Below are 24,384 nucleotides of genomic sequence, written 5' to 3'. Positions count from 1 at the left end.
TTGGTTTATGTAAATTATACCGTTAGGTAATTATGTTAATAATTATTATGTTATGTTTCCCTGGTAATAACCTAATATGAACAGTCTATCTCTGACTCTACAATACGTCACCATGTATAAATCACTCATTCTTTTTCCATATCCTCATTTCCTCCTCCCCCAGATGGACCCTAAACTCCGTCCATCCTTCCCAGACATCGTCAGGCACCTGGAGGAGATTCTTGCTCGCCTTAAAGTTGAAGAGATGGAGCAGGAGTGTGTCCCGCTCAGTGGGGACAACGACAAGAAGACTATACCCAAAGGTATCGGCACTGCACAAAATCGCATAAAGTCATTTCCGCTTTAGCTTTACAGTCTTTAAAAGTCAGCTCCTATTGTTTACAAGAGGATGCTAGTAAATTCCTGTCAAAGGAAAGTGGTCGGAAGGGAACTGGCAACAGAAGCCTCTACAGGCTCCGCTTGCACTCTATAATCTAGTCCGATCGCCAACCAGTGAGCTAGTCAATATTTCGCTTGTTCTCCAGTCAGTGGTGAGCCTGACAGAAACCCATTTCCTCACCATTTACTCTTGCAAAGCAGTGTTGATCCCATGTTTGTCCAGTTAGTCAGTAATAAGCAAAATGTTTACACTGTCCTCTCCCAGAGAAACCTAACCTCGGTTTAGTCAGACAGTCAGGAGAGTAATATCCCTACTTCTACTGTGATATCTGTATCCCCTGTTCTTTGCACCCTAGTAAGTTATTCATGGAGCATTTTTGCAACACGAGTGCTGGCCCAGAATCCTTGGTTACTGATAATATAAACTTCATCTTGTCTTGAAGAGGAAAACTGGTCTGAGATCAACATTCCTATTTTCAGATACCTGATCCATGCAGGCCCAGGTTTCACTTCTAATTTGGTCCAGCGAACAGCCGCCTGCACGTCTGACCATCATGAAGTCAGGAGGCTGTAATGTTTTTGTTTAGACGAGCCAAACGGCTCCTTTTCCTCAGAACAACACAGTGTGAAGAAGGAGAGCACGAACATATGATGTCACGGGATGCAGGGTAGATTTACACTAGTTACAAATGTGGTTTGTCTGATCTGCTGTTGTGTTGTAGACGGAACACATAAAACACAGTCCGAGCCTGTTGACAGAAGAAATACCCCTCATGAGTCTATTATTGTGTGGAAAACATAACTTGGATCTGGCTCCTCGTCTGCTGTCGATTGTAATGTCATGAACTTCTCCGGCCCCCTCCCTCTCTGTCCACCTCCGACTATTTATGCGCTTATGTGAGCAAAGTTTGTTTCTAAACAATGTGAACAATCGCTGGAAACTTGAGTTTGCAAGACTTTCGCTTTTTCTTTTTCCTCCGTTTCTGTCATCCTCAAATCCATCATTTTCCAGGACTTTACCGGCACTAATACTTCTTATTATATGAAGTTTATGAAAAAATTTAAAGTCAACAAACTTAAGAGGAAAACAATCTGCTGTAGTATCACAGGAAACATTTGAAGAACAGGGACTCAAGGAACTCATAGCTACTCTATGCAGGATTGAGCCTGTAGTGCCACCTAGTGGTTACATTAGATTATCACTATGAAAAAGATATCTAACTATGACTGTTTATTTCGCTTCAAAGTCTAAGATACACCTCTAGACTTATATCTTGTAGATTTCACTTAAGGACGTCACAAAACGATGCTCTGTCTTTTTGTTCAAGGTGAAAAGATCCAAGGCTTCAAGCGGCTGAACCCTCTCGGTTTCCAGGATGACAAAATCCCGCCGAAATCACCCCGTCCCCGGCGCAACATCTGGCTCAGCCGCAGCCAATCGGACATCTTCTCCTGCAAACCAATAAGAAAAGTCAACGTCCAGGACCCTTACTATAACCCACCCACTACTCAGCGAGCATCCAAAGCCCGCAAGATCAACCCGTTCACCGCCCGAGAGGACCTGTGCGGGGGCAAGATCAAGTTTTATGATGTGCCCAGCAAGTCTGTCTTCTCGCTGGTGTTCGACCTCCACTCACCTCCGGGGAGTGTGTTCAGTAACCAGCCACCTGCTCATGGACCTGTGGGGCCGCAACAGGAGGCGTCTTACTACTGGCAGCAGCTGCCAGGACGACAGTGCCACTCCTTACCGGTGTCCCCCCAACTGCCCCGCTCCGAGGTCTTCCACCTCGCTGCTGCTGTCAGCTCCAACAACAATGGGTCTCTTACCTGTAACTCCAGCCAGCTGTCCACAACGCTTCCAGGTGAGTTGTCTGATGAGGACATGTACATGGCTCTTGGCGGGTGGTGGCAGTGGGAAGCTGTTGCTAACCAAGGAACTAAGACACAGGCATAGATTTATTTTTTTAAAAATCTACCACTGTATGAAAAACTAAACAAATATACAACTTTGAACTGTGTTTGTGACATTTGCACAAATCTAATTTCTATTATTACCAAATATGTTGTTGATTAGGCAAATTTGCTCCTTAAAAAAAGTGACTGTCATATAAATATTAGAAAATAAGAGGTATTCAATATGTCATGCTGGCGTCTGTTACTCTGTGACACTGTAAACACATGATTGTGAACACAATAACTCGAGAACGATTCATGGTAGAAAAACTTCATACTTACACCACAGGTACTCTATGTGGAGTAGATGATCTGTTTAGATTTCGGTGTCCTTTGCTGCATAAATATGCATACTAAAGTGACTTTTTTTGAAACTTGATTCTTGATGACAAACTGCTAGTACTTGCATACGTGTCTGGTTTTTTGTTTTTCTTTGTCATTGAGATCATGGCAGGACGCCAGGCAATGCAAGTGCATCTTGTTTAGACATATAGTGTTAGAAAAACACAGATAACCTAAACATTGCTTTGATGTGTTTGGTGTAGTAGAATAGAAAATTACTTATGATTAAAAGTAATATAAAATAAATACAGTTCAACTTAAAACACCTCTAGTACCATAACAAGATGTGGTTGGAGTCAGCTGATGCCTAATGTAATTAGAAAAGCTCATAGCTGCATTTGACACCGATAAGAGATGCTACACATGATGGCAAACACTTGATTAGTGATTTAAGATGAAGCATGGCAGTTCATCCCAGGGATGATGATGATGATGATGATGATGATGATGATGGGGTGTCCTGTCTTTTGGTCCATTCATTGTTCATCCTTGAGATTTCCTCCTCTTGAGAAGCACCTCTATGGCCTTGAAACAGATCAGCCCTGCTCTCCTGGCTGCTGCAGACATTTATGTTTATTTGTCAGTAATCATACTTAAAAATCTGAAGGAAACATATGAGATGCTTTGAACTAGATTAAGCAATGAGTTGTTTTCCTTAGCAGAAAAATGCATGCAGCAACTCTTAGAACAGAGACATTGTTTTTGTGTATAATTATGCAGAAGTTATATATTATAAGTTTTTGTTGCCTTAATTTACAGTACTTATATTATTTTAGTTTATACTTTGCCAACATAAATAATTTCCGAAATCATATAATAATGGTGAATTTGTCCTTGTTTTTACTGTTGTATTTCTGCTCTTTTCCTCTTTCCTATCTAACACTTATGTTACTGTCCTTACTTTTTCTCTCCTCTCTTTCCTGTTTTGCCTCTTTTCTCTTTTTTTTTTTCTTTTTTCCCCTCAGCGCCTAACTCCAGGTCTGACGCCGGCCTGACTGGAAACGACATCCGACAGAAAGCGTTGCTGGGCGGCTGGGCGAAGAAATACGTCGTGGTTGAGATCCCACCTTACTGCAGGCAGAGAGGAGGAGAGGACGATGGAGAGGTCGAGGGTAGGAAGGAGGGAAACAAGGAGGACTTGTCGGGGGAGAGCTGGTCAACGGTGGTCCCCAGCAGCGAGAGGGAGGACGGGGAGGCGATGGACTGCTCCTGCAGCCAGGAGGCAGAGGAGGAAGGAGAAAGAGGGACAGACACCTGCCCGATGTAACAGATTTAAACCCAAACACTCACATGAAGGGAGGCGGTGAGGAGGATGTGCCGGTTTTCGGACAAGAGACGGGGACTCGGACTCCTGACTGTGAGGACAGTCAGGTATACCGACGGACCGGGACGCATTTCAAAGATTTTGGAAATATAACGTAAAAAGAAAAGTAAAAGCACTTGATTTTTATCTCTCAAGTGAATGTATCACATGTTCAATAAATCAAACGCAACTGAATTTAGATAAATAAATATTTTTCAAAGCTGTTATCACCCAGGTGTGACAGAACAAGGTGTTAGCACAAAAAAAAAAGAAGCTTTTATCAACACGGTGGACACTCGGAATAGAGATTATTTTTTTGAAAGGTTGTTTATATTTACTATTGTGAGATGATGTAGATTTTTTTCCTTGAAAGTTTCATATATTAGGCGCCTTGTCTATGATAAGGGGCACTGAAGATCCCTTGTGTTGTGTATGTGTGAGTGTCTAAAAATCAGAAATGTGTTTTGATACTTTCCCCTTTTGTTAGACAAGTACTTTAAACTAAATCAAAAAACATCGTCCACATCCTTCGGATAAATGAGGCCGTGCGCTGACATTCAGTGGAAAGAATTAGAGATGATTCGTAATAAATGTGTGCCTGAAACACAACACGCATTAGACAGATGGCGAATCTCAAACCATCCGAGCAACCTCAAACCTGACTGCAGCGGTGAAATGTTTTACAACAACATGCCTCCTCGAACTATTTCACGGGAGAAACTCTGCCTAAAATCAACAGTGGTGAGTTTATGAAGGAGATGGTTTTAGGAATTTAAGGACTTCAAGTACATCAGTTTGGTTGCTACTTGATGACATAGGCCATAAGTGCCACAGATGAAGCAAGCTAACACCCTTCAGCAGTCAAAGCATTCACGGGCAAGTGTTGTCGAGACATCAAAGCCAGCACACAAACTTTCAGCAAACACGGAGCTTGTAAATTTTTTTTGCATTCGAAGCCGAGTCACCAATTTCATTTTTCAGTATTTATGAGTTTTCAAAACAGCCCCCTCTTGCAACTCTAAACACACGATGATGATTGTCAAAAATTAAAGCCAAAAGACAAACTGTTCACTCCAAAGCGGCCGATGTTCTGCAAAAGTTACGTAGTCTTGCTTTAAAGTCAAAATTGAAATTTCTAGAAACTGGATGCTCCTTTAAGATGGGAGATCAATCTCATGTGGAACTTGTAGCTAAAGATAAACATAAAGGCCAGCAGTAATGTGAATTATATATGAACCATACAGTATACACAAAAAATGATAATTCACAGTGTCAAAATGCTACAAATGAAACAGTGTCATGAAACAAACTGTGATTAATGCTGAAACTCCACACACACACACGTAGTCGTCTAAAAAGCTGCCACAGGCTCATTTTTTGAACATGATGCTGGGGCTTAGATGACTGCAGGCCCAGGCTTTACTGGTCTCACTGTGGCGTATAATGTACCACTGGTGCATGTACTGCCCCGCGCATTTCCTTAAAATTCAGTGTATATTTCCTTGTTAGTGGAGCACATTTCATTAAAGTCTCTGATACTCCGAAACACTCTCTAATGAGGTTGCTGCTAACATTTGATTGAATTTTCATTTCAATAAATTGGTGGTCTCATGACATTTTCTACTTTTATTAACACGCTCCGATGAATGTCTTAAGCAGATTTGGTGTCAGACTTCCTGTTTGATCGTCACTGTTCTGTTGTCCACTTCCTGTGCTTCATAGGTGTGGAAGGGGTGAGACCGCAGAGTTGAATGTCACAGGTTAAAGCATTTCTTCAGCTTTAATGAGAGTCTCATCTGGAAGGTGTGTTGCATTATAAAATAAGATTTTTACTCGTTAAACATGATGAACCGCGTTTGCCTCTGCTCCAGCACTTGTGTATTGATCCTGATGTTACTCTCTGCTGATCTCAGTCTGTTCACTCCAATAGGAACTAAAATGCACTTGTACAGTGATCTCCTCTTAACTACTCGTCTCTACTTTCTATGCAACAAATGTAACTTTCACCACACTGTTTTACAGGATAAAGGATCTAATTTGATATTTATGAGAATACATTTTTAATGTCTTACCTTTGTATATTTATGTAAAAAGTTTGTGTTACCTCCCTCGATGAAATACAGATTGAAATGTTTTTGCTGATCGAATAACGGAGCTTCCCTGAGTTTTCCTTGAGTTCGTCTCTTAGTCTTTTCTTTAAGGATGACTTCAGTGAACCTTCAGTGAAAATCGTATATGTTTGAAAATAAATGTGAAACTTTTGCTTTCAGTTTTGATTAGCAAGTTCTGAGACTGAAGTCATCATGTGGACGACTGGTGTCAAAAGATCCAGACTTTACATCCTGATCAAATGGTTTCTCCAGGTAAGAAATATATGACCAGTCTACTTAGACCAGCCTGGCCCTGGTTTGTACCCCAAATTAGTAATCCCTGAGAGTCACAGGGCGAAGTGTTTGTTTTTCTTAAAGATGTCTTCAATGAGATGGATTACACAACTTGAGGAAATTTCAATCTGCTAATTAATTTTCATACTGTGTAGAATTAAATAGGTAAACAGCTGTTGGAGGACTATATGGATGGAAAGACTTGGTCGTGTTTTAGTGTGTCAGAGCCTGACCAGCTCACCTGCTGCTATCTGGCTGGTTTCTGTCCAACCAGATAGCAGCAGCAGTGTCTGGTTTACCCTCTAGTGTCTTTAAACTGTTTCTCTTGACTCAACTCATTGTGACGTTACAATATAATGTGACAATATGACTGTTGGTGTATTTCAAAACATATTTATACACAAGATCATTTCTAAAAATAACAACAGTAACATTGATATGTTGACCAAACTAGTATTAAAAAACATGAAGATACACAATTAAAGGACCATACCAGTGGTTCTGCAGATCTTAGTCCATTTCCTGCAGATCAGATACTGACCATTTATCGTGTTTTAATAATTTTAATGTATTTAACCTTAAGTATCGGGCAGCCGCATACATTTAAAAAAAAAAAATTTGAAGTACATAGGATTTGTAGTGCAACCTTAAAACCACGCTGGTATGGCCCTTTGAGCTAAATTACAACTGCAATGATTTGTCAATTAATCAATCATTGTTTTTAAGCTAAAATATCAAATATATGGTGTTTCACATTCACAGTTATGAGACTTTGATGCTTTTCTTTGTCACACGTAACAGTAAACTGGACATCTTTGGGTTTTGGTCGGACAAAACTAGACATCTGAAGACGTCACCTTGGTGTGTCTGAAATTAGAATGGACATTTGTGTCTATTTTCCGGCCGTTTATAGACAAAACGTTTAAAAACAATTCTCATATTCATTGATAATGAAAATAATTATTAGCCGCAGCCTTCAGCTTAATTATGGTATTACAATTCCAGACTAGTCTGTTTTTACAATATCAATATTATATCAAATGTTATAATATTAAATAAATAAACAAACATAATAATGACAATGTAATAATTATAGAATTAAAACAGTTTAATCAATGTTTTCCCAGCTCCAGTTAAATGTTTCTTAAAGTTACCAAACACAGGAATCAGATGTATAAAATAAACCACTCTGAACTCAGTGAGCTGTTTTCTGGTGGGACTTGAGGCTGGAGCGCTGGGTGAAGCACTTCCCGCACAGCGAGCACTCGTAGGGTTTCTCTCCACTGTGGACCACCGCGTGTCTGATGAGGTTGCACTGCTTGGTGAAGCTCCGGCCGCACTGCAGGCAGCTGAACGGCTTCTCCCCCGTGTGGCTCCTCAGGTGCTCTTTGAGCTGACTGAACCTCATGAAGCTTTTGTCGCAGTACGTGCAGCTGAACCTCTTCTCGCCGATGCCGGACCTCCAGGGCGTCCTCATCCTCCTTGCCAGGCCGAAGCCACTGCGGCTGTGCCCGCAGAGCGAGGAGGCCGCTGGATTCGGCGCCATCGGATCCTGATCCGGGTTCCTCACAGCAGGTGCAACGTCTCTGTACTGATGCAGACATTGTTGAGGAAGGGAGCTTTGATCCACGGAGTTAATCTGAGACAAAGCACTGTGTCCTTCATCTGCCTGTGGTCTTTTACATCCCAGTGTTCTGGCTCGTCTTTTCGCTCGTGATACATTCACCGTGACACAATGTGATTTCCCTACTGAGTGAGTTCTGGGTGCCATATCTTCCAAATGCAGGCCGCTTTGAGGTGTGAACACAGTGGGAATCTGCTCAAACTGTTGCCCGGCATAGGAGGAGCTCGGATCACCGGCATCTCCGCACAGACTGGACGACCACAGCTGATCGTCACCTTCCTCCGTCACAAACTTGTGGCCTGAATCGAGAGGAGCTGCGTTCTCATCGGGCTCTTCCTCTTTCTCATGTTTCACTACGAGTTCTGTCCCATTCTGGTTTGTGTTCAGCTGCTGCTCCTTCAAAGCGGTGTAGCCGTCCGCTGGGGAAACGAGAGATTCTGGGTCTGCTGGGTTCTCAGCTGAGAGGTAACGGTTCACAAAGCCGTCAGTCTGGGCAGGTTGTGAGGTTTTGAAGTACGCCGGCTGTCCAGCTCCAGAGACTAAAGAAAAACAAGGAAACCACATATAATATTAAAGTAGAGGTTTTCAGTGAGCTTGGGTTCTCACAGCACGTATCTTTAGCACTGTTGCTTGACATGGTGAGGTAATGCAGTCAATGTCCGCTGAGTAACAACATCACCTGAAACTACTTTGCTCAGCCCTATGTGTGAGACTGTGTGTGACTACAGCGTCGACACGGGCAAAGGAAGTTTCTGTGTGTATCTGAAGAGTGTTCACACTCACTGTGTTCGTCCTCTGGGTCGTTCTTCCACAGGTCCTCCTCTGCGCACTCCTCTTTGATCTGTATGTGGTCAGCTTCATTAGCGGGCTCCATGTCTGCACACTGCAACACCAGGCTCAGCATTAATACGACACACACGCTGTGGAGTCAGATAAATACACAAACACACACCAGTTGTGCAAGTAGAGGGAAAACCCATCTACTATTTGTACAATACACTGACCACATACAGTATATGATCATCAAATAGAAATGAACTTCATGAAGAAATGAAATACAGTAACATACAAGTGTTTATAGTTTTAAAGTTATTTCTGGGAGCTGGAATGATTAGTTGATTAGTTGATTAATTGATTAATTAATTGACAGAAAAATAATCTGTAACTATTTTTGATAATTGATTCATTATTTGAGTCTTTTTCATGCAAGAATAGTGGAAAAATGCTAAAATGTCTGTAGATTTTAGCCTTTCTTTGTCATATTTGATTACAAACTGAATATTTGTAGGTATTTTTGTTGTTTTTTTTTACTTTTGGTTGAACAAAAGGACGTTTGCAACCCTCGGCTTTTTATTTATTAATTTATTTACAGTTTTTGCTGTTTCATTGTCTAAACTATTAATCACTTTTTCTCTTCTTAGCTCACAAATGGGAACAAACTGTTTGATTCCTAAGCCAAGAGATGTCCTGGGTGTTCTCTACTGAGTGAGGTTAATAAATCAATTGATAGAAAACAATTAACATTATTATTGACATAATTAAAGTCAAGCAAAAATGGCAAACATTTTCTGGTTTCAGCTTCTCATGTCTGAGAATTAATTTATTTTCTGTTCTTATTTATATGTCTGTATACTGATTATATACTGATCAATATACAGTCAAAATAAAATGATGCAGTGCTCATACCTGCTGGGGTTGATTTTGAGCCTCAGCATCCATCATCTGTCTGTCCCAGTCTGCGCTCTGTCTCTCTCTGTTCAAAACTACTTTGACTGAAGGAGAAAATCTCTCACCGGCTGGAGGATAAAACACTGAGGAAGAAGAACAAAGATACACATGTCTCCACGTTTGAAAAGCAGGAACTACAGACAGTAACTTGACAAGTAAATAATCTCATGCAACCCTCCTCACCTTTCCTCCTGGCCCTCATCCTGGTCCTCCTCAGCTCTGCCTCCATCACCTCGCACTTGCTCTTCAGCAGGTCGATGTCCCGCCGGCTCTGGCTCACCTCCAGCCGGAGCACCGCGCAGCTATCATCCACACGCCGGTTGATCTCCGCCACCGCCGCCTTAGCCAGCACCTCCATGACGGACAGCAGCTGGCTCTGGAAGCTGCAGTTCTCCATCTTGCAATGACCTCAGCTTCTTATTAAAATGATAATAAATATATCCACGCCTGTATGTGACCCACTTTCAGGATAAACGTACACAAATTGCTGGTCAGAATGTTGTATTCATCGTTGTTGGGAACTGGAAGTGAGCCGTTAATTTCTTCCGCGGATGGTTCGGGGATAGGTTCGCTCCTTTTATTACCCCTTGCGCTTCGTACGAGCGGTGTCACTCGCTCTCCTGTTCCTCGCATTGAATATAGACGACCTTTTTCTTTGAACTAACATACTTCTACATCTGCTGCCATGAATTAAATACACCTCGAAAGGTCTTTGTGTGCTTTTTTGACGTTAGTCGGATGTTAGTTCAACTGTATTGCCGCCCGTATGGGACGTGCAGGAATGTAAAACGAGGTTACCACAGCAGCGTCCCTGGCAGCCACAGGTGACATAGTACTACCGTAAATATGCGATGACATGCGCACTGTCAGAACTCACGCTGAACCCAGGTGACTACAGATACTCAACACTTTACATATGATACAACATCTAATGGTTTATAACGCACTATAATGTAGTTGTAAGCAAATAGAGGGACACATGAAAAGTTTATGAAAGTATAGTATATTTTTATTGTTATTTAATTTCTGTTTTACTACAGTACATTGTCATTCATTATCTGTTTATACCCCAACGTCCACATATGGGTGACAATAGGAGTTATAATATACTTTAATAAACAAATACCTGCTTACAACTACGTTATAGTATGTTATAAACTTTCTGTGTAATGTTTATGAACCTAAACAGGGGGAATAAAAAAGAAAGGTGTTACTGATATTTGCACGTATGGCAAAATTTAAATAGCAGGATTACTGATAGAAGCGATATGGACCTCAAGGTATAGATGTTATAAACCATTAATGACTCATTTGCTAATGATTCGTACATCAGATTGAGTTGCCAGGTTATGAAAAAGACTAATGGACCTACCCTCTGGAAACATGGAGTATTTGGACCAAAATCAACTTATTAACAAATTAGGAAAATGTCTAGGTCTCAACTGATCTTATTAATGGCTTATGACAGCTCTATAAATCATGGGTAAATGATTTATTAAAGGCATTAGTTACAACTTATAAAAACTTTATAAAGAGTGCCTTAGAAGTAAGTCGTTGCCAAGCAGAGGACTGTCATTACTATCACTGAAAAATCTGAAGATTTAACACATTATTATAAACACCTTGTATCATAAACTCTAACCTCAGCTAGCCAAATACTCGGAATACTGTATAATAACCGGATGCTGTAGAAAGAGATACGGGCCCAAACTACCACACTGGGTTATAATATACTTAACAGTATCAAAGAATATCATAAAGTACAACAATATCTAATTGAATTTACAGCATTACATTGCATCCAAATGTCACATATATGGATTACACTTTGTGGTAACTTGTGGTATGCCTGTAGTGTTTTTAATTTTTTTTAAGTACTCTTTTATAGTCATGTTATTTGTGATTCCTTGTGGTTATTTTTGTACTTTGTGGGATTTAATGGCAGGCCTTCTTTGTTTTTCTTTTGTGAAACTCCTGGCACTATGTGGTGTAGTCATATTCTCTGTGCTTTGTGCTAATTTTGATACTTGCTCTTTGCATTGTGGTACAGTGTGATACTGTTTGGGAGCCTATTTGTGATTTATTTTTAGGTTTAGGTTTAGGTTTAGGGTTAGGCTTAGGCTTAGGCTTATGCTTAGGTTAGGTTAGGTTTAGGGTTATGGTTAGGCCTCTGCTGCTGCTGCTGCTGCTGCTGCTGCTGGGTATGACAGGTGTGCTACATGAAGAGGATGAGACTCAGGAGCTCCAGGGGGACCCACACTATTTCTGTAGTTTCTGTTGTGTTGTAATTTCTGGGCCTTTGGGATAATTTGTAGTAATCAATGGCACTGGATGGTATCAGTTTCTAGCAGTTTGAAGTAATCTGTATTATACACTGTGGTGACTGTTTGCATTGGTACTTTTTTGAGTCTTCGTTGCACTTTGTGATTTGCTGTGAGGTACTGTGTGGCAGTTTGTGGTACTTTGAGGCTCTGTGTGATGCTTTAGTTTGCAGTGATAAGTATTGGTACATAGCATACATGTACAACTGACACAACCAAAGGAAGTGAGTCAAACATTTGTCTTTTCTCTTCAGTTGAACTGTTCTGTAGCTACATTCAGCATCCATATCTTGCTGTCAGGGTGAATAACATACAAGGAACTTGGCCTGCACTGAGAAAAACACAGCACATAAAGGGAAATAGATGTACTGTACAGATACACTGAACTGATTTCCCTACTCAGTCAACAGAGGCGGAGAAAGCGTGGGCCACATACAGAGAGAAAGCGCAAGAGAAGGAGAGACACTCAGGAAGTTAACAGGGGAAGTTTAGTGGTTTTCTTGCGTCATCATTTTATGCTGCTTCTTGCGTGCTGATGCAGAGTGAAGGTAGGGACACTCGTATTCTCTTTTTAAATTGTTTATTTTCTCAGGTTTCTACACTGAAACTCTTCCTTCAAAGTGGACAGACAGGGAGGGGTGGTGGACAACAGCAGAGCAGCGGCAGGTGTCAGGAAGATGGAGGGGATGGGGCAGCGAGTTCGAATGTCAGTGTGTGTCTATATGTTCAGGCTTAAACAGAGCTTGACTTCCGCTGCAGTGAAAAAAGGGGCCGCGGTGGCCATGACATGTGGGCAAGTAGGACAGAGACCGGGTCTGTAATGAAGTCAGTCTTCAGGCAGGAGCTGAGATTGGAGGTTTAGGTGGGTCCGCCAGTCCAGAGAGACATTGTAGTGTGGCCGGAGTGAAAGATTCAGAGGCTCACTTCACTCAATAGGAGAAGTTCAGAGGCAAGGGTGTGGCCTTTCATTCGAAAATATATTGAGTGCATCAGGGGGAAGTGAGGAACCACATATGCATACTGAGGATTCATCGCCATTTGTTATTTGATTTTGGTGGGAGATTGTTCTCTGCAATGTGAAGCTGCTGTTTGCACAAATAAACCTTTATTTCTGCTTTTTCAGGGTGGAAGATGAACCAAAGTATGTCCTAACATACCAGCTTCAACATATGAACTCCAGTGCAACGCAGCTTACAGAGGAAACAACCTGCACCCAACAACCATGCACTGAAGTAAAGGAAACAGAAGCAGCAGCAACAGCAGCACGGTCAAATCTCTGAAATGTGCACCACCTCTACAAAGTCATTGTCACATTAACCGAGTTGGTCAACACACCCAGGAGCCACGCCGACAGTCAGAAAGTCAGTCTGACAGTCACAATCTGAGCAGCTCGGGCCGGTCTGAATGTGAGGTGGAAACAGAAGACAGGAAGAGATGCGAAGAGTTCGGAGAAGAGGTGGAAACAAAGAGAAGGTGTTTGGATGTGATCTGCTCGAGCACCTGACTGCCTCCTCTCAAGAGAGTAAGTAAACGAACCCCTCTCCAAAAAAAAAAACAAAAAAAAGTCCTGTTGTATTGTGTTCTGTTGTTCTCTGTTCCACAGACTTGCCTGTAACCACGACAGGCAGTACAGCACATACTAAACACCATGTCGTACAGATAAATAACCATACATGTACATTTAATCTCAACTGTGTTTAACCACAGACATCTGAATTATCAAACAATATCTATATAACAGTGTGTGCATAGATATGAATGTACTCCATATCCTGAGTAATCTGGTAAACCATAAGTGTGTTTTTGTGAATATTTAATTACATCCACTAAAATATCATGCTATAGTTGTAAAAATAAATATTCAGCAGGTTGATGGGTAGCAACTTGGTAATCGCTGTTATTTGGTCAGAATATTTGTCATGTTTTTTTAAATGCTTGGTTTCTCATTTTGCACTGCCCAGACAGATATGAAGCCAAAAAAAGACTTAGTACATGCAAAATAGTTTCTTTGTCAACACACATCACTAACCACACCCGGTTTACGTTAATGCTTTAAATGGTAACTACTCATTTTATAGTGAGCCATGTGAGTACATACTGCTATTCCATATCTCACAGGAGTCCATGTATTCTTTAACCGCCCACCCTGCCATTTCTTATCATCTAAGAGCGGATTTTCTTTTAGATAGAAACAAAACTACTGCTAGCATGCTCAAAATGACAATGTGCTGATGTGTAGCAGGTACAATGTTCACCATGATCACAATAATAGCTCAGTGTGTTAGCATACTTACCTTTTGCTAATTAGCACTAAACACAAGATGCAGAAGAGGCGGGTGGGAACGTCATGGCTTCTGCGGGTATTTGGACGTAAACCAAAGAATTGGACAAACTGAAACTTTGACCTGATGATGGCGTAACATGAAAAGTCAGAGGATCGCCACAGTTACTGCAAATCATGCTGAGGGAGGACATGAATGTTTGTACCAATCCATCCAATAGTTGTTGAGACATTTCACTCAAAACCACAGATACAAACTTGATGGTGGCACTGGAAGAAATGTCAGGGGATGACTAGGATTAGATAGAGTAGGATTCATCCTCTGTGGACCGTGAATGTCTGCACAAAATTTCATGGCAATTAAAAAATAGTTTGTACTAACATTGCCATCCCTTGAGCCACGCTGCCAAAAATGCTTTCATGATATAATTTATGTTATGAAATATTTAATTTATATACTTGTATATATTTATATCAACTAGTTTGTGTATTTTGTCTTACATGATTTTGATGCTGTACATGATTACACTGCTTTTATGACAATTTGGTAATACATAGTACAATATATTTTGTTTGTATTTGATAATCGTCCATAAATTATTTGTAGGTGCTGGTTAACAATAATCTACACAAAAGGACAAAAAGTAGTCCACCTTCAAACCCAATCAGTCTTCCTCAGGTGTCTATGGAGATCAAAATAAATACTAGGAAGGAGACAGCAGTGTGAGGGTATTATTTCGTCTTTTTGTTTGACATAAAACCAACAAAAACGGGCTTCTAGACTATCACATGTGAAACACACAGACAAAATACATACAAATCTGAACGTGTATGTTCATAATCGAAGTTAATAAATGATTCATGTTATTGTCATGTGAATATTCAGGTCATTAATTTGAGTCATGTGACACAGTTCCTCAGGTCTTGCGATGCTGCAGTGAATTTGTTGAGCATCATGGAGTCGTGGATGGAATCTACAGGTTGTCCGGAGTGTCGTCCAACATACAGAAACTAAGGCAAGTCATGTGTGTGTATGTGTGTGTGCGTGCAGCTGTGTGTTTGACCCTATATCTCTAAATGTACACTCTACTACGTTTTTATTAGTATGTGTTTGTGGTTATGTTAACATACTCTAAAATGAATTCCTCTTTTTCTAAAACTAGGGGAGAGTTTGAGAACGACGGGAATCCAGATCTGAACAAAGATGTGTATCTGCAGGACATCCACTGTGTCAGCTCTCTGTGTAAAGCTTATTTCAGAGAGCTGCCGAACCCTCTGCTCACATACCAGCTGTACGACAAGTTCGCTGTGAGTAGCACGGACGCACAAACATTTCACACAATTTCCCCCGCCTCCTGTTTGTTCATGGAGTTAATAGAAAGAGATGAATTGTCTTTTCATATTGATTCAAACACGTGTCTGTGTTACAGGAGGCTGTGGCCATCCAGCTGGAGGAGGAGAGGCTGGTAAAGATCAGAGATGTTCTGAAAGAACTACCAACACTTCATTACAGGTACAGTCTCGTGCAGCTCACTCAATGCCTTGTTTAAAATCTCATTTAGATTTTCCAACTAAGCCAAAAGTAAAACCAACCTTTTCTTTCTCGAACAAGTAGGTGACAGTTGGTATTTAGTCTGCAGTTATACCATCCAGTGGATATAACATTTTAGTTCCATTATTTTTACTTAAAGACTAATTTGGATTCATATTAGCATTTTACAAAGTCCTCACTATTCAGGAAAAAAAAGTGATCTAGCCAATTTACGGTCTATTTATTTTGGCAGTTATTGCAGGTTTAAGTCTCCACCTTTATTTCCTTCAGGACTCTGGAGTTCCTCATGCATCATCTTGTCAGAATGGCCTCACATTCCTCAGAGACCAACATGCACGCCAGAAACCTGGCCATCGTCTGGGCCCCCAACCTGCTCAGGTGTGCTAATATCAGTGGCCTAGATCAGCATCTTATGTATTTCTGTTGCTGCTGAAGGGCCTTTGAGCAATACACTGAACTAGCAACCCAATCAATCAATGTTCAATCAATCAATCTCTATGTTAAGGTCAAAGGACATTGAGGCGACTGGGTTTAACGGTACAGCGGCCTTCATGGAGGTCAGGGTTCAGTCCATTGTAGTGGAGTTCATCCTCACACATGTCCCTCAGCTGTTTCCTGAGCAAGGTTAGAACACACACACACACACACACACACACACACACACACACACACACACACAGAGACCGGCTTACACTCACCTCTGCCTCATCTCTTTCTTCTGCCGTATTCAGGTGTATCATCCGAGAGAAGGAAGTCCCTCCCCTCCCCATCAGCAGAGTCCAGTCAGGATGAAGGGTTTTTCAAGTCTGTTTCCTCTCAGCCCTGCCCCAGCTTTGGGAACATCAGTCCAGGAGACGGTCCTATCGCCATAAGACCCTACCACGCTATCATTGAAGGCACAGACAAGTGAGGAGACCGTCCATTTATCAGCAGTGTCATCACACTACATTCCAAATTTATGTTTACCCTTTTCCTGTGCAGGCAGAGTGTTAAACTTCACGGTAAAGTAAAGCATGTTGACATTATGTCATAATGTCAAGAAACTGCATCTTAGAAAAACAAGTTTCTGAGTTTCCTTGGTGGAATTCAGGTTTACCATCGCGTTCTTCATACTGTATAAACCATTTCCCTGTGAATGTCCGTCTTGTTCACCTCAGGAGGAAAGGATCTCTCAAGGGCAGGAAGTGGATGTCCATATTCAACATCGGAGGACGATTCCCAGACCCGCGGCGAAGGCACAAACACTCAGCTAAAGGTACAAAACCTTCTCATGTTCCTTTTTCTCAGTTGGAGTATTAACTTCTACTGTGGTGTAGGAAATTGATAAAACTGTTAAAAACTGATGATCATAATCTGCTTCAATTCTTATAGGTCAAAATTAAATGTATGATCTTTCTGATAATGTTAAGGTTGAGGTTAAAACCTTTGGAGGTTATAAGCATTAATAATTTGATTTAGAACCAAGTTGTTGGGGGCAGTTTCAGACAGGAGGTTCAAAGTTTCTATATAATCAGTTTTCACAGCTTCCCTCTCATCCCACTCTTATGTATGTTTTTTTTTTTTTTTTCCAGAGAAAGACAGGGCTTCTTTGAGACCAGCAAGAAGCATGGACTCCCTCAGCAGTCCGTTGTATCCAAATGAAGGTGCTGCTCTTCTCACACGAGTCACAAGTCATTTTGTGATTCAATATGAATAAATACCATAAATATTCCAACATAACAAAACAATTATTTCATTCTATACACTTAATACTATACACGCAAACTCCATCCATCTGGGGTTTATTAGAAGGATCAGTTCACCAAAAGTACAAAAGTTAAAATGAATAATGATAATAATAATTTGTTATAATAAGTTAAAATTCTCACTTAGCCCCAAGTGGTGTTTGATCATGAGGAAAGATTTGATTGTATGAATTTAGGTTTTGAGATATCCGCCTGTGAATCTTTGAGTTCATTGAAAAAATGGCTTTTGAAAAACTCAGTGGGACTTGTCTTTCCAGAGACAACGTCCCTGTTACCCTGAATCATCAGCAGAACATGCTCTCAAAAGTTTTCATAGGGATTGTTCTCATGTGTAGAAAGTACAGTTCCAGGGAAACCTATTTACAATGAAGCTTGTGGATTATTCAGAGTAACTGGAACATGGAAAGACACAGAAAATTCTCTTTCTAGCTGACTTTGTCCAGTGTCGTTTTTAATGCTTGAAACTGTTAAAACCTGCACACAAAAATGAAACAATATAAAGAGAAGTGGGGGAAAAAAGTACTTCTAACTTGTGTGTACAGACCCATACAAAAGATTCACAGATTCACAGTTATATTTTTACCTAGACTGAACTGTTAAACTTCTTGTGACCCAGGTCTTATCTCTCTATTACGCTCCAGGTTCCAGACGTTCTACTCAGCGCCCTCCCTCCATCAACACATCTCCTAATGTCACACCCTCACCTCAGCCATGCTCAGAAGCTCCAGCTTCTTCCGGTGCAATGGGTGGCAGCGAATATGCTGTGACATACCGCAGGGGAACAGGGTTAGTGAGTGGGGGGACCCAGGGCACCTACACTGCTCTTGACCCTGAGGGTTTAGGGTCCACAGGCAATGAGACTCTCCAGTCAAGATCCCCGGGACTCTCCACTAAAGCAGGATGGAGAGCAGCCATGCACATTACAGGACCCACCTTGGTTACTGTGCCACTACATATCACCTCTAACCTGGCATTAGGGGTGTTGCAGGGGGGCGGGAGCAACAGGGTCATCCATCGTGGCAGGGATAAGGATGGAGGGGACAGGGTGGAAGGTAAGGAGGAAGGAGACAAGGTGGAGAGGAAGGAAAGCAGAGAGATGGAAATGAAGGAGGAGGAGGAAGGCAGAAAAGTTGAGGAGGAAGAGAAAGACAGTGAGGGAATTGTGGACGTGGATGAGAATGCAGCGGCGGCAGGTGGTGTTGGCGAGGAAGAGTTTGAAGGAGCAATAGAGGAGGAGAAGAGAGAAGAGGAGGTGAGAGAAGATAGCAGCTGGAAGCCAGAGCTGGTGATCGGAGGTGTGTCCAAAGAGCAACGAGCCAAAAGCGTCAATTCCAACCCAGACGATGAAGATGCTGAAAATAATGACCAATATGTTGACTACAGCAGTGACTACATGGGTAATTCCCTCTACTTCATAACCTTGATCGCCATTACTTTAAATACTTGGGCTTAGACTAATCTGAGACTGGACTGTTATCAATATCATTTACTTTTTAAGCAGCTGGTTGATTAAATCAGTCCACCATCTTAAATATCTTTTGCCATAAAATCTGGTACAGATAATCAAGGTCCCCAGAGGATGAATCCTTCAATTACTTTTGTGATCCCTGAACTTGTTCCTCTAGCACCACCATAAGGTTGACTTTTGTGGTTTTGCAAAAAATATCTCAACAAATATTGGATAGATTGGATGAAAGCAATTGCCAGATGTCACCATCCTCGAAAATGTCCCTGTTTTTAATTGTGAATTAGAAACAGTTAAAAACTAGCATTACTCTTGTTGCTATAGCAGCTTTAGAAATGATGCTAAAACCATCAAACAGAGTTATCCAATCAGATTTTTGTCTAGGCAGAGAAAGGTCAGCTGGCTCACTCATTGGTTAGGAGTTCATAACTGGGCAGACAACGTACAAAAGCAAGGATACCCAAAGCCCCTCAGCCGGAAATTGAAAAAATAGTTTAAGTAATATAGTAGAAGAAGTTTCCTGATTGTCTGCAATGGACTTTACATGACAATATTCACAGCCTTTTATGAAAAATGCTTTTGATTCTTTTGATCTGTGAATCCTTACGAACTAATGTACGAACTAATAATATAAATAATTGAGGAATAGATAGACAATGGGACTTGACAACTGACACTGAATAACCATGATGAACAGAAATACTATAAAATTTCAATGCACAGACAAGTGCAAGGTAATATTTGACTTTTTTTTTCCTGGTCTTTCTTTAGCTGGAGCCTTTCTATTAGAGAGACACAAATCTTTATCTGATATTTTCTTGTCCTTGTGACCGTGAACTGGTTTCTTTTAACCCAGCATTCTTGGAATTTGAGTTTATTCTTTTATAACTAACCATATAAATGTTACACTCATCAGCCCATCTCTAATGTTATATGCCTATATTTAATTCACAGAAATGAAAGGGGTGGAACGAGATGATCCTCAGCCAGCGGTGACTCAGCCCGAAGACACCTGTGCATTTGATGCTCCTGACATCCTCAACTCAACTGAAGTGGAAGGGGACAACCAGGAGCTGTTTGGCTACGTTCAAGATAACTTTGACTTCCTGGACCAAATGGACTGCAGCGTCCTGGACCATATGGACTGCAGCACATCCTATCAGGTTTGTGTTGTTATATCTATACAGATGAGGTTTGAATGGTATTTGAAGGTTGCAAGTATTTCCAAACACATGGAGCATAAGACGCAGTATGTATGCATAAGATAATAGAAAAAATAATTTGAGAAAAGTTACATTTTTTTCACCTTTAGAGAACCAGCAGTCAGAGCAGGATTGTCAGGATCTGAGAAGGCTTTCATGAAGAAAATTTTATATTTCACTTCATGTTTCTCTTAACCTCATAGGTGAACGAGTTCTCCGTCGAACCTCCAGGTCACTCAGACGATGAGTATGAAGTCATGGTGCAAGCTCCGCCTCCTCCTCCCGCTGCAGAGCCGCTGCCACACCCTGAAACACCCACCCAGAGTCCAAACGAGTTAAAACCACACAGGCCGCTCAGCCTCGACCTACACAGCCGACACACTAAATCCCTCAGCTTACCTTACATGACCTCACCTGTCCACGGACCGGACGAGTCTAGCTCTGAAGAGGAGGATGAAGGGGACCACGGTGATAACGATGATTACAGCAGCGAAGAAGATGAGAGCATGTTTTATAAAAGCCTTCCTGCTGATTTCCTATTAAGCAGTCTATCCGGGTTGGAACTAGACACTGATGCACAAGACAGTTGCACCCAAGATAGACTTCCTGTTGATCCATCACAGAGCTCCGAGGAGGGAGAGTTTGAGACATTGCACTCTCAAGAACCGGCCGCTGGAGATCAGGAACAGGGAGGAGTGATTGATGAAGAAGATAGAGAAGGACTGGAGGGAAAGCAGATGATGAATAAGGAAGAGGAAGACACACATGATAAGCAAGGAGAGCAACCAGAAAACCATATGCAAAGGTGAAACTGGTTCCTATTTTACATTTTTACATAATACATCTGAATCCAACGGTTAAAAATGCGTGTAAGTCGTCAGTTCATAACATTAATGCAAGCTTTAGTGAAGAAGTGTATTTCTCTTAGGAGTTAGTAGGAATCAAATCAGAGCTCAAAGTAGAGTGGGATATTGAAACTACATTTGTCATATAGACGCAAACTTGACACCAAATAAACGCTAATGTTGCTCCATATCTGCCCTATGAGTACATTAACATTGTGACTGTATCTGGCCAGTTTAAAGTGAGATTATTGAAAGGAAAAATAACATATTCTTCTCCATACAAATGAACATTTTAATTCATAAGCAATAAAATTCACCCAGAGTTCCATGCACTAAAGGGGTTTTGCCACTACAGCCTGATTTGGTCTGGTACGACCGGCAGTCAGTGGTTTTAGAGAGATATTGCTGTATAACTGACATTTTTAAGTTACTTAAATGACTTTAACTCTTTTACTTTTGCTGCATTTATTTAAGCATTTACCATAATTACAACTTTACCTTACATAGTCTATCAATTCTTGTTGCCACCCCCCTCTTTCCCTGGATCTGACCTTAAGCAGCACATATACTGCACCAATAACCACCATGACTATCTATTCTTTCTCTAAAGTAAAACTTAACAGATGCTATAATGACATAAAAGGTCTACACATGGTGGCTGTTACCTAGCACGAAGTAGAACACACAGTACATTTAGCTCAACATAAATAAATATAAATATATATATATAAAAAGTTCTCCCAAATAACATCAAATAAACAGTTTCCACACAATCTCATAAATGAACAAGACTGGACAAAGCAACTGTTTTGTCCAATGCCCAAGGAAATGTAATGAAATGTAACCTTACACACCCCTAAATCTTCATCTGAAAAGCAGGATATCTTCTTAATGCCCACTTATTTATCTTAGCTGTTTCTATTTGTCATCCATTTGCAGCATGACAGCAGAGGAAGATGTCAACATCACGGAAGATGTTAAAAGAGAAAAAGAAAAGCATCCGACTTCAGACACGTCATCACACTGCTGCATGGAGTTTCGACCGCCAAGCGATGATGACATTGATGAGTTAAGCACTATCAAGGTCGAGGATGAGAAGGAAGTGGTTGAGAACCCTCACAGTGATCATCCACCTTGTCACACAGATATTTATACAACACAGGAAATTGGTGATGTTTCATTAGAGGAATCCAGAGAAGATCTCAGAACCTGTGATGGAGGGGATATGAAAGAGAGACACAGTGATGAGGGAGGGGACGGGAGGGTATGCAAAGAGAGAGAGGCAATATGTGAAGAAAAGGTTCTTGAAATAAAAGAAAGTGATGAGAAGATGTTGGAAGATCCCACCGAAGACGGTGAAGAAGGAATAGCTGACAAAAAAGATGAAGAAAAGATGCACGAAGGTGGCAAAGAGCAGGATAGTGAAATATGTAGCAGTGAAATTTGGGAGGAACTTGAGGATGTTATATGTGAAGTGATCGAGGATGAGGAAAGTGAGCAGGCTGAGAGGGATGGTGTTGCAGGCGTAGAAAAAGTTGGAGAGGAGGAAGAGCAGAAAGAAAAGGTTTCCGGAGATAAAATAGTGCAAGTGGAGGAAGGAGGGGCAAACAAGACAGAAGTTAAACCAGAGGTGGAGGAGGACTCAGACCCAGAGATAGAGCAAGAGTCTGAGGAAAGAGAGACAAGTGAACTAGGAGAAGCAATTCAAAGGAAGCATGCGGTCAATAAAGAAGCATGTCATCGTCACGGAGAAGAAGTGGTTTCAAAAGAGACAGAAAAGGAGAACTGTGACCAGGAGAGAGCTCATGAGCAACTCAGATCACCGCCAAGTGTAGATAAGCAGATAAAAGAGGCCAGGTCTGATATGAAGAAACCTAAGTGTGAGGACAGTGACAGCAGTCAAGGAGCAGTAGGTAGGAAGCTGGTTGTGTCCAAAAACCCGAAAGTTTACCAAGTGAAAGCGGTGCCGGTGGTCCCTCCGAAGCCTCAGCACTGCAAAATCACTGCCCTGACCCTGCGCCAGCAGCAGCAGCAAAGAGAGAGACGAGATGCAGACAGAGGGAGGGAAACCAGGCAGAAAGTCCAGACAGAGCAGGACAGAGTTTGTGCAGCGGAACAGGGGAAAGATGGAGGGGAGAGAGAGAGGGAGAGGAGGAGGGATGGGGATGAAGGTGCTGCGAGGGACGCAAGCAGAAACAGTCCCCACAGCATGTGCTTTGACGAGGCTGTTGCCATAGCAACCATGAGGCGAGAAAAAGAGAAAGAGTGCGAGAAGGAGAAGGAGAGGCAGAGGGACTGGGGAAGTGAAGTGTAGTGAGCAGGTTTTTTTGTCTGTATATTGAGTAAAACTGATTTTTCTGTACAAACTATTTTTCTACGTGTTGCATAAAAGGCTGTATTTTATCTTTATTGAATGTGGATTTTATGTCAGTATAAATTACAACAACAGTATTGTCTATCTAATGCTACTAAAGATGTTTAAGTGGTTTTTCTGTCACGCACAAACTTGATGCGCAGCCAGAAAACAAATAGGTTTTTACCTCTTTGTTAGACAGAGAACTGCAGAGAGCTGACTGCGAAATGAAAGGAAAGAGATGGGGGGTGACATGTAGCAAAGGTCCCTGGCTGGAGTCAAATCAGGGACGTTAACCCCTAGGCCACAGGGACACTCCAATTGTGATTTTACTGATATTAAGTGAAATAAAACATGGAAACTGAAAGCAAACACACAGTGAGGTGGGATTAAAGGTGAAATGCTGCTCCTTATTTTACAAACCATTTGGATAAACTGCCATTTAAAAAAAATAAAAAATTTAAACCCTAAACTTTCACAGCTTTTATACTCGAGGGCTGGAAAAACAAAACATGCCACAACTGGACAACTCAATTTTGATAAAAGCAAAAAGATAAACCTCAATTCCAGCTCACTCCTGTTTGCACTAGTCGTCTATAATTATACAATACTTTGTAATTATATAAAGTATATGTATTTATATAGTATATGTATTAAGAAAAGATTGGCAGAAATGTGGTTAAATAGTAGATTTGAAAGACCAGGGATGAATAGAATGTGCCATTTGAAATAAATATAATGTTTAATGTTTTTAAAATATGTGAATAAAAAGGTGTTTCCAAGATGGCGTATGTTCTTTATTATTATTATTATTATCATCATTTTAGATAGATAGATAGATAGATAGATAGATAGATAGATAGATAGATAGATAGATAGATAGATAGATAGATAGATAGATACTTTAT

At 41.1% G+C, this 24,384-nt stretch overlaps 3 protein-coding genes across 4 annotated transcripts in view; 2 read left to right on the top strand and 1 right to left on the bottom strand.

Annotated features, from left to right (window-relative positions):
* Window positions 1–6,186, top strand: part of tesk2 (testis-specific kinase 2) — a 30,182-nt gene extending 23,996 nt beyond the window's left edge. Inside the window, exons 11-13 of the mRNA XM_022758152.1 lie at window positions 164–302; window positions 1,707–2,240; window positions 3,639–6,186. Coding sequence (XP_022613873.1) covers window positions 164–302; window positions 1,707–2,240; window positions 3,639–3,940 — 975 coding nt within the window. The 3' untranslated portion in view covers window positions 3,941–6,186. The remainder of the gene's footprint in view (window positions 1–163; window positions 303–1,706; window positions 2,241–3,638) is intronic.
* Window positions 6,187–7,487: 1,301 nt separating this feature from the next.
* LOC111231144 (zinc finger protein 691-like) lies at window positions 7,488–10,234 on the bottom strand. The gene is made up of 4 exons (XM_022758155.1): window positions 9,896–10,234; window positions 9,671–9,795; window positions 8,768–8,867; window positions 7,488–8,523 (listed from the first exon to the last, which is right to left on the bottom strand). The coding sequence occupies exons 1-4, from the start codon at window positions 10,107–10,109 to the stop codon at window positions 7,556–7,558; spliced, it is 1,407 nt and encodes a 468-aa protein (XP_022613876.1). The 5' UTR covers window positions 10,110–10,234; the 3' UTR covers window positions 7,488–7,555.
* Window positions 10,235–12,560: 2,326 nt separating this feature from the next.
* Window positions 12,561–24,258, top strand: LOC111230952 (rho GTPase-activating protein 31-like). 2 transcript variants are annotated; one of them, XM_022757856.1, is made up of 14 exons: window positions 12,561–12,581; window positions 13,157–13,555; window positions 15,228–15,330; window positions 15,478–15,622; window positions 15,745–15,827; window positions 16,137–16,244; window positions 16,372–16,490; window positions 16,598–16,772; window positions 17,024–17,121; window positions 17,438–17,509; window positions 18,253–19,008; window positions 20,031–20,239; window positions 20,482–21,083; window positions 22,063–24,258. In XM_022757856.1, exons 2-14 carry the CDS (start codon window positions 13,468–13,470, stop codon window positions 23,435–23,437), a joined length of 3,933 nt encoding a protein of 1,310 aa, XP_022613577.1. In that variant the 5' UTR covers window positions 12,561–12,581; window positions 13,157–13,467; the 3' UTR covers window positions 23,438–24,258. The 2 variants fall into 2 exon arrangements, with proteins under 2 accessions (XP_022613577.1, XP_022613576.1); XM_022757855.1 differs by lacking the exon at window positions 12,561–12,581 and adding an exon at window positions 12,847–12,895.
* The last annotated feature ends 126 nt before the right edge of the window (window positions 24,259–24,384 follow it).

The sequence above is a fragment of the Seriola dumerili genome, unplaced genomic scaffold (assembly GCF_002260705.1).
Source record: "Seriola dumerili isolate Sdu_G_001 unplaced genomic scaffold, Sdu_1.0 BDQW01000291.1, whole genome shotgun sequence".
Classification (NCBI taxonomy): domain Eukaryota; kingdom Metazoa; phylum Chordata; class Actinopteri; order Carangiformes; family Carangidae; genus Seriola; species Seriola dumerili.
This window is presented reverse-complemented; position numbering and strand designations above follow the sequence as displayed.

Bases quoted from the DNA above. Each gene is read 5' to 3' on its own strand.
- LOC111230952 (XM_022757856.1), top strand. From the start codon at position 13,468: ATGCGAAGAGTTCGGAGAAGAGGTGGAAACAAAGAGAAGGTGTTTGGA. The intron at 15,331-15,477 runs GCAAGTCATGTG...TTCTAAAACTAG, and splicing joins TCCAACATACAGAAACTAAG to GGGAGAGTTTGAGAACGACG. The intron at 16,773-17,023 runs GTGAGGAGACCG...TGTTCACCTCAG, and splicing joins ATCATTGAAGGCACAGACAA to GAGGAAAGGATCTCTCAAGG.
- LOC111231144 (XM_022758155.1), bottom strand. From the start codon at position 10,109: ATGGAGAACTGCAGCTTCCAGAGCCAGCTGCTGTCCGTCATGGAGGTG. The intron at 9,796-9,895 runs GTGAGGAGGGTT...CTTCTTCCTCAG, and splicing joins GATGAGGGCCAGGAGGAAAG to TGTTTTATCCTCCAGCCGGT. The intron at 8,524-8,767 runs GTGAGTGTGAAC...GTTTTTCTTTAG, and splicing joins CGACCCAGAGGACGAACACA to TCTCTGGAGCTGGACAGCCG.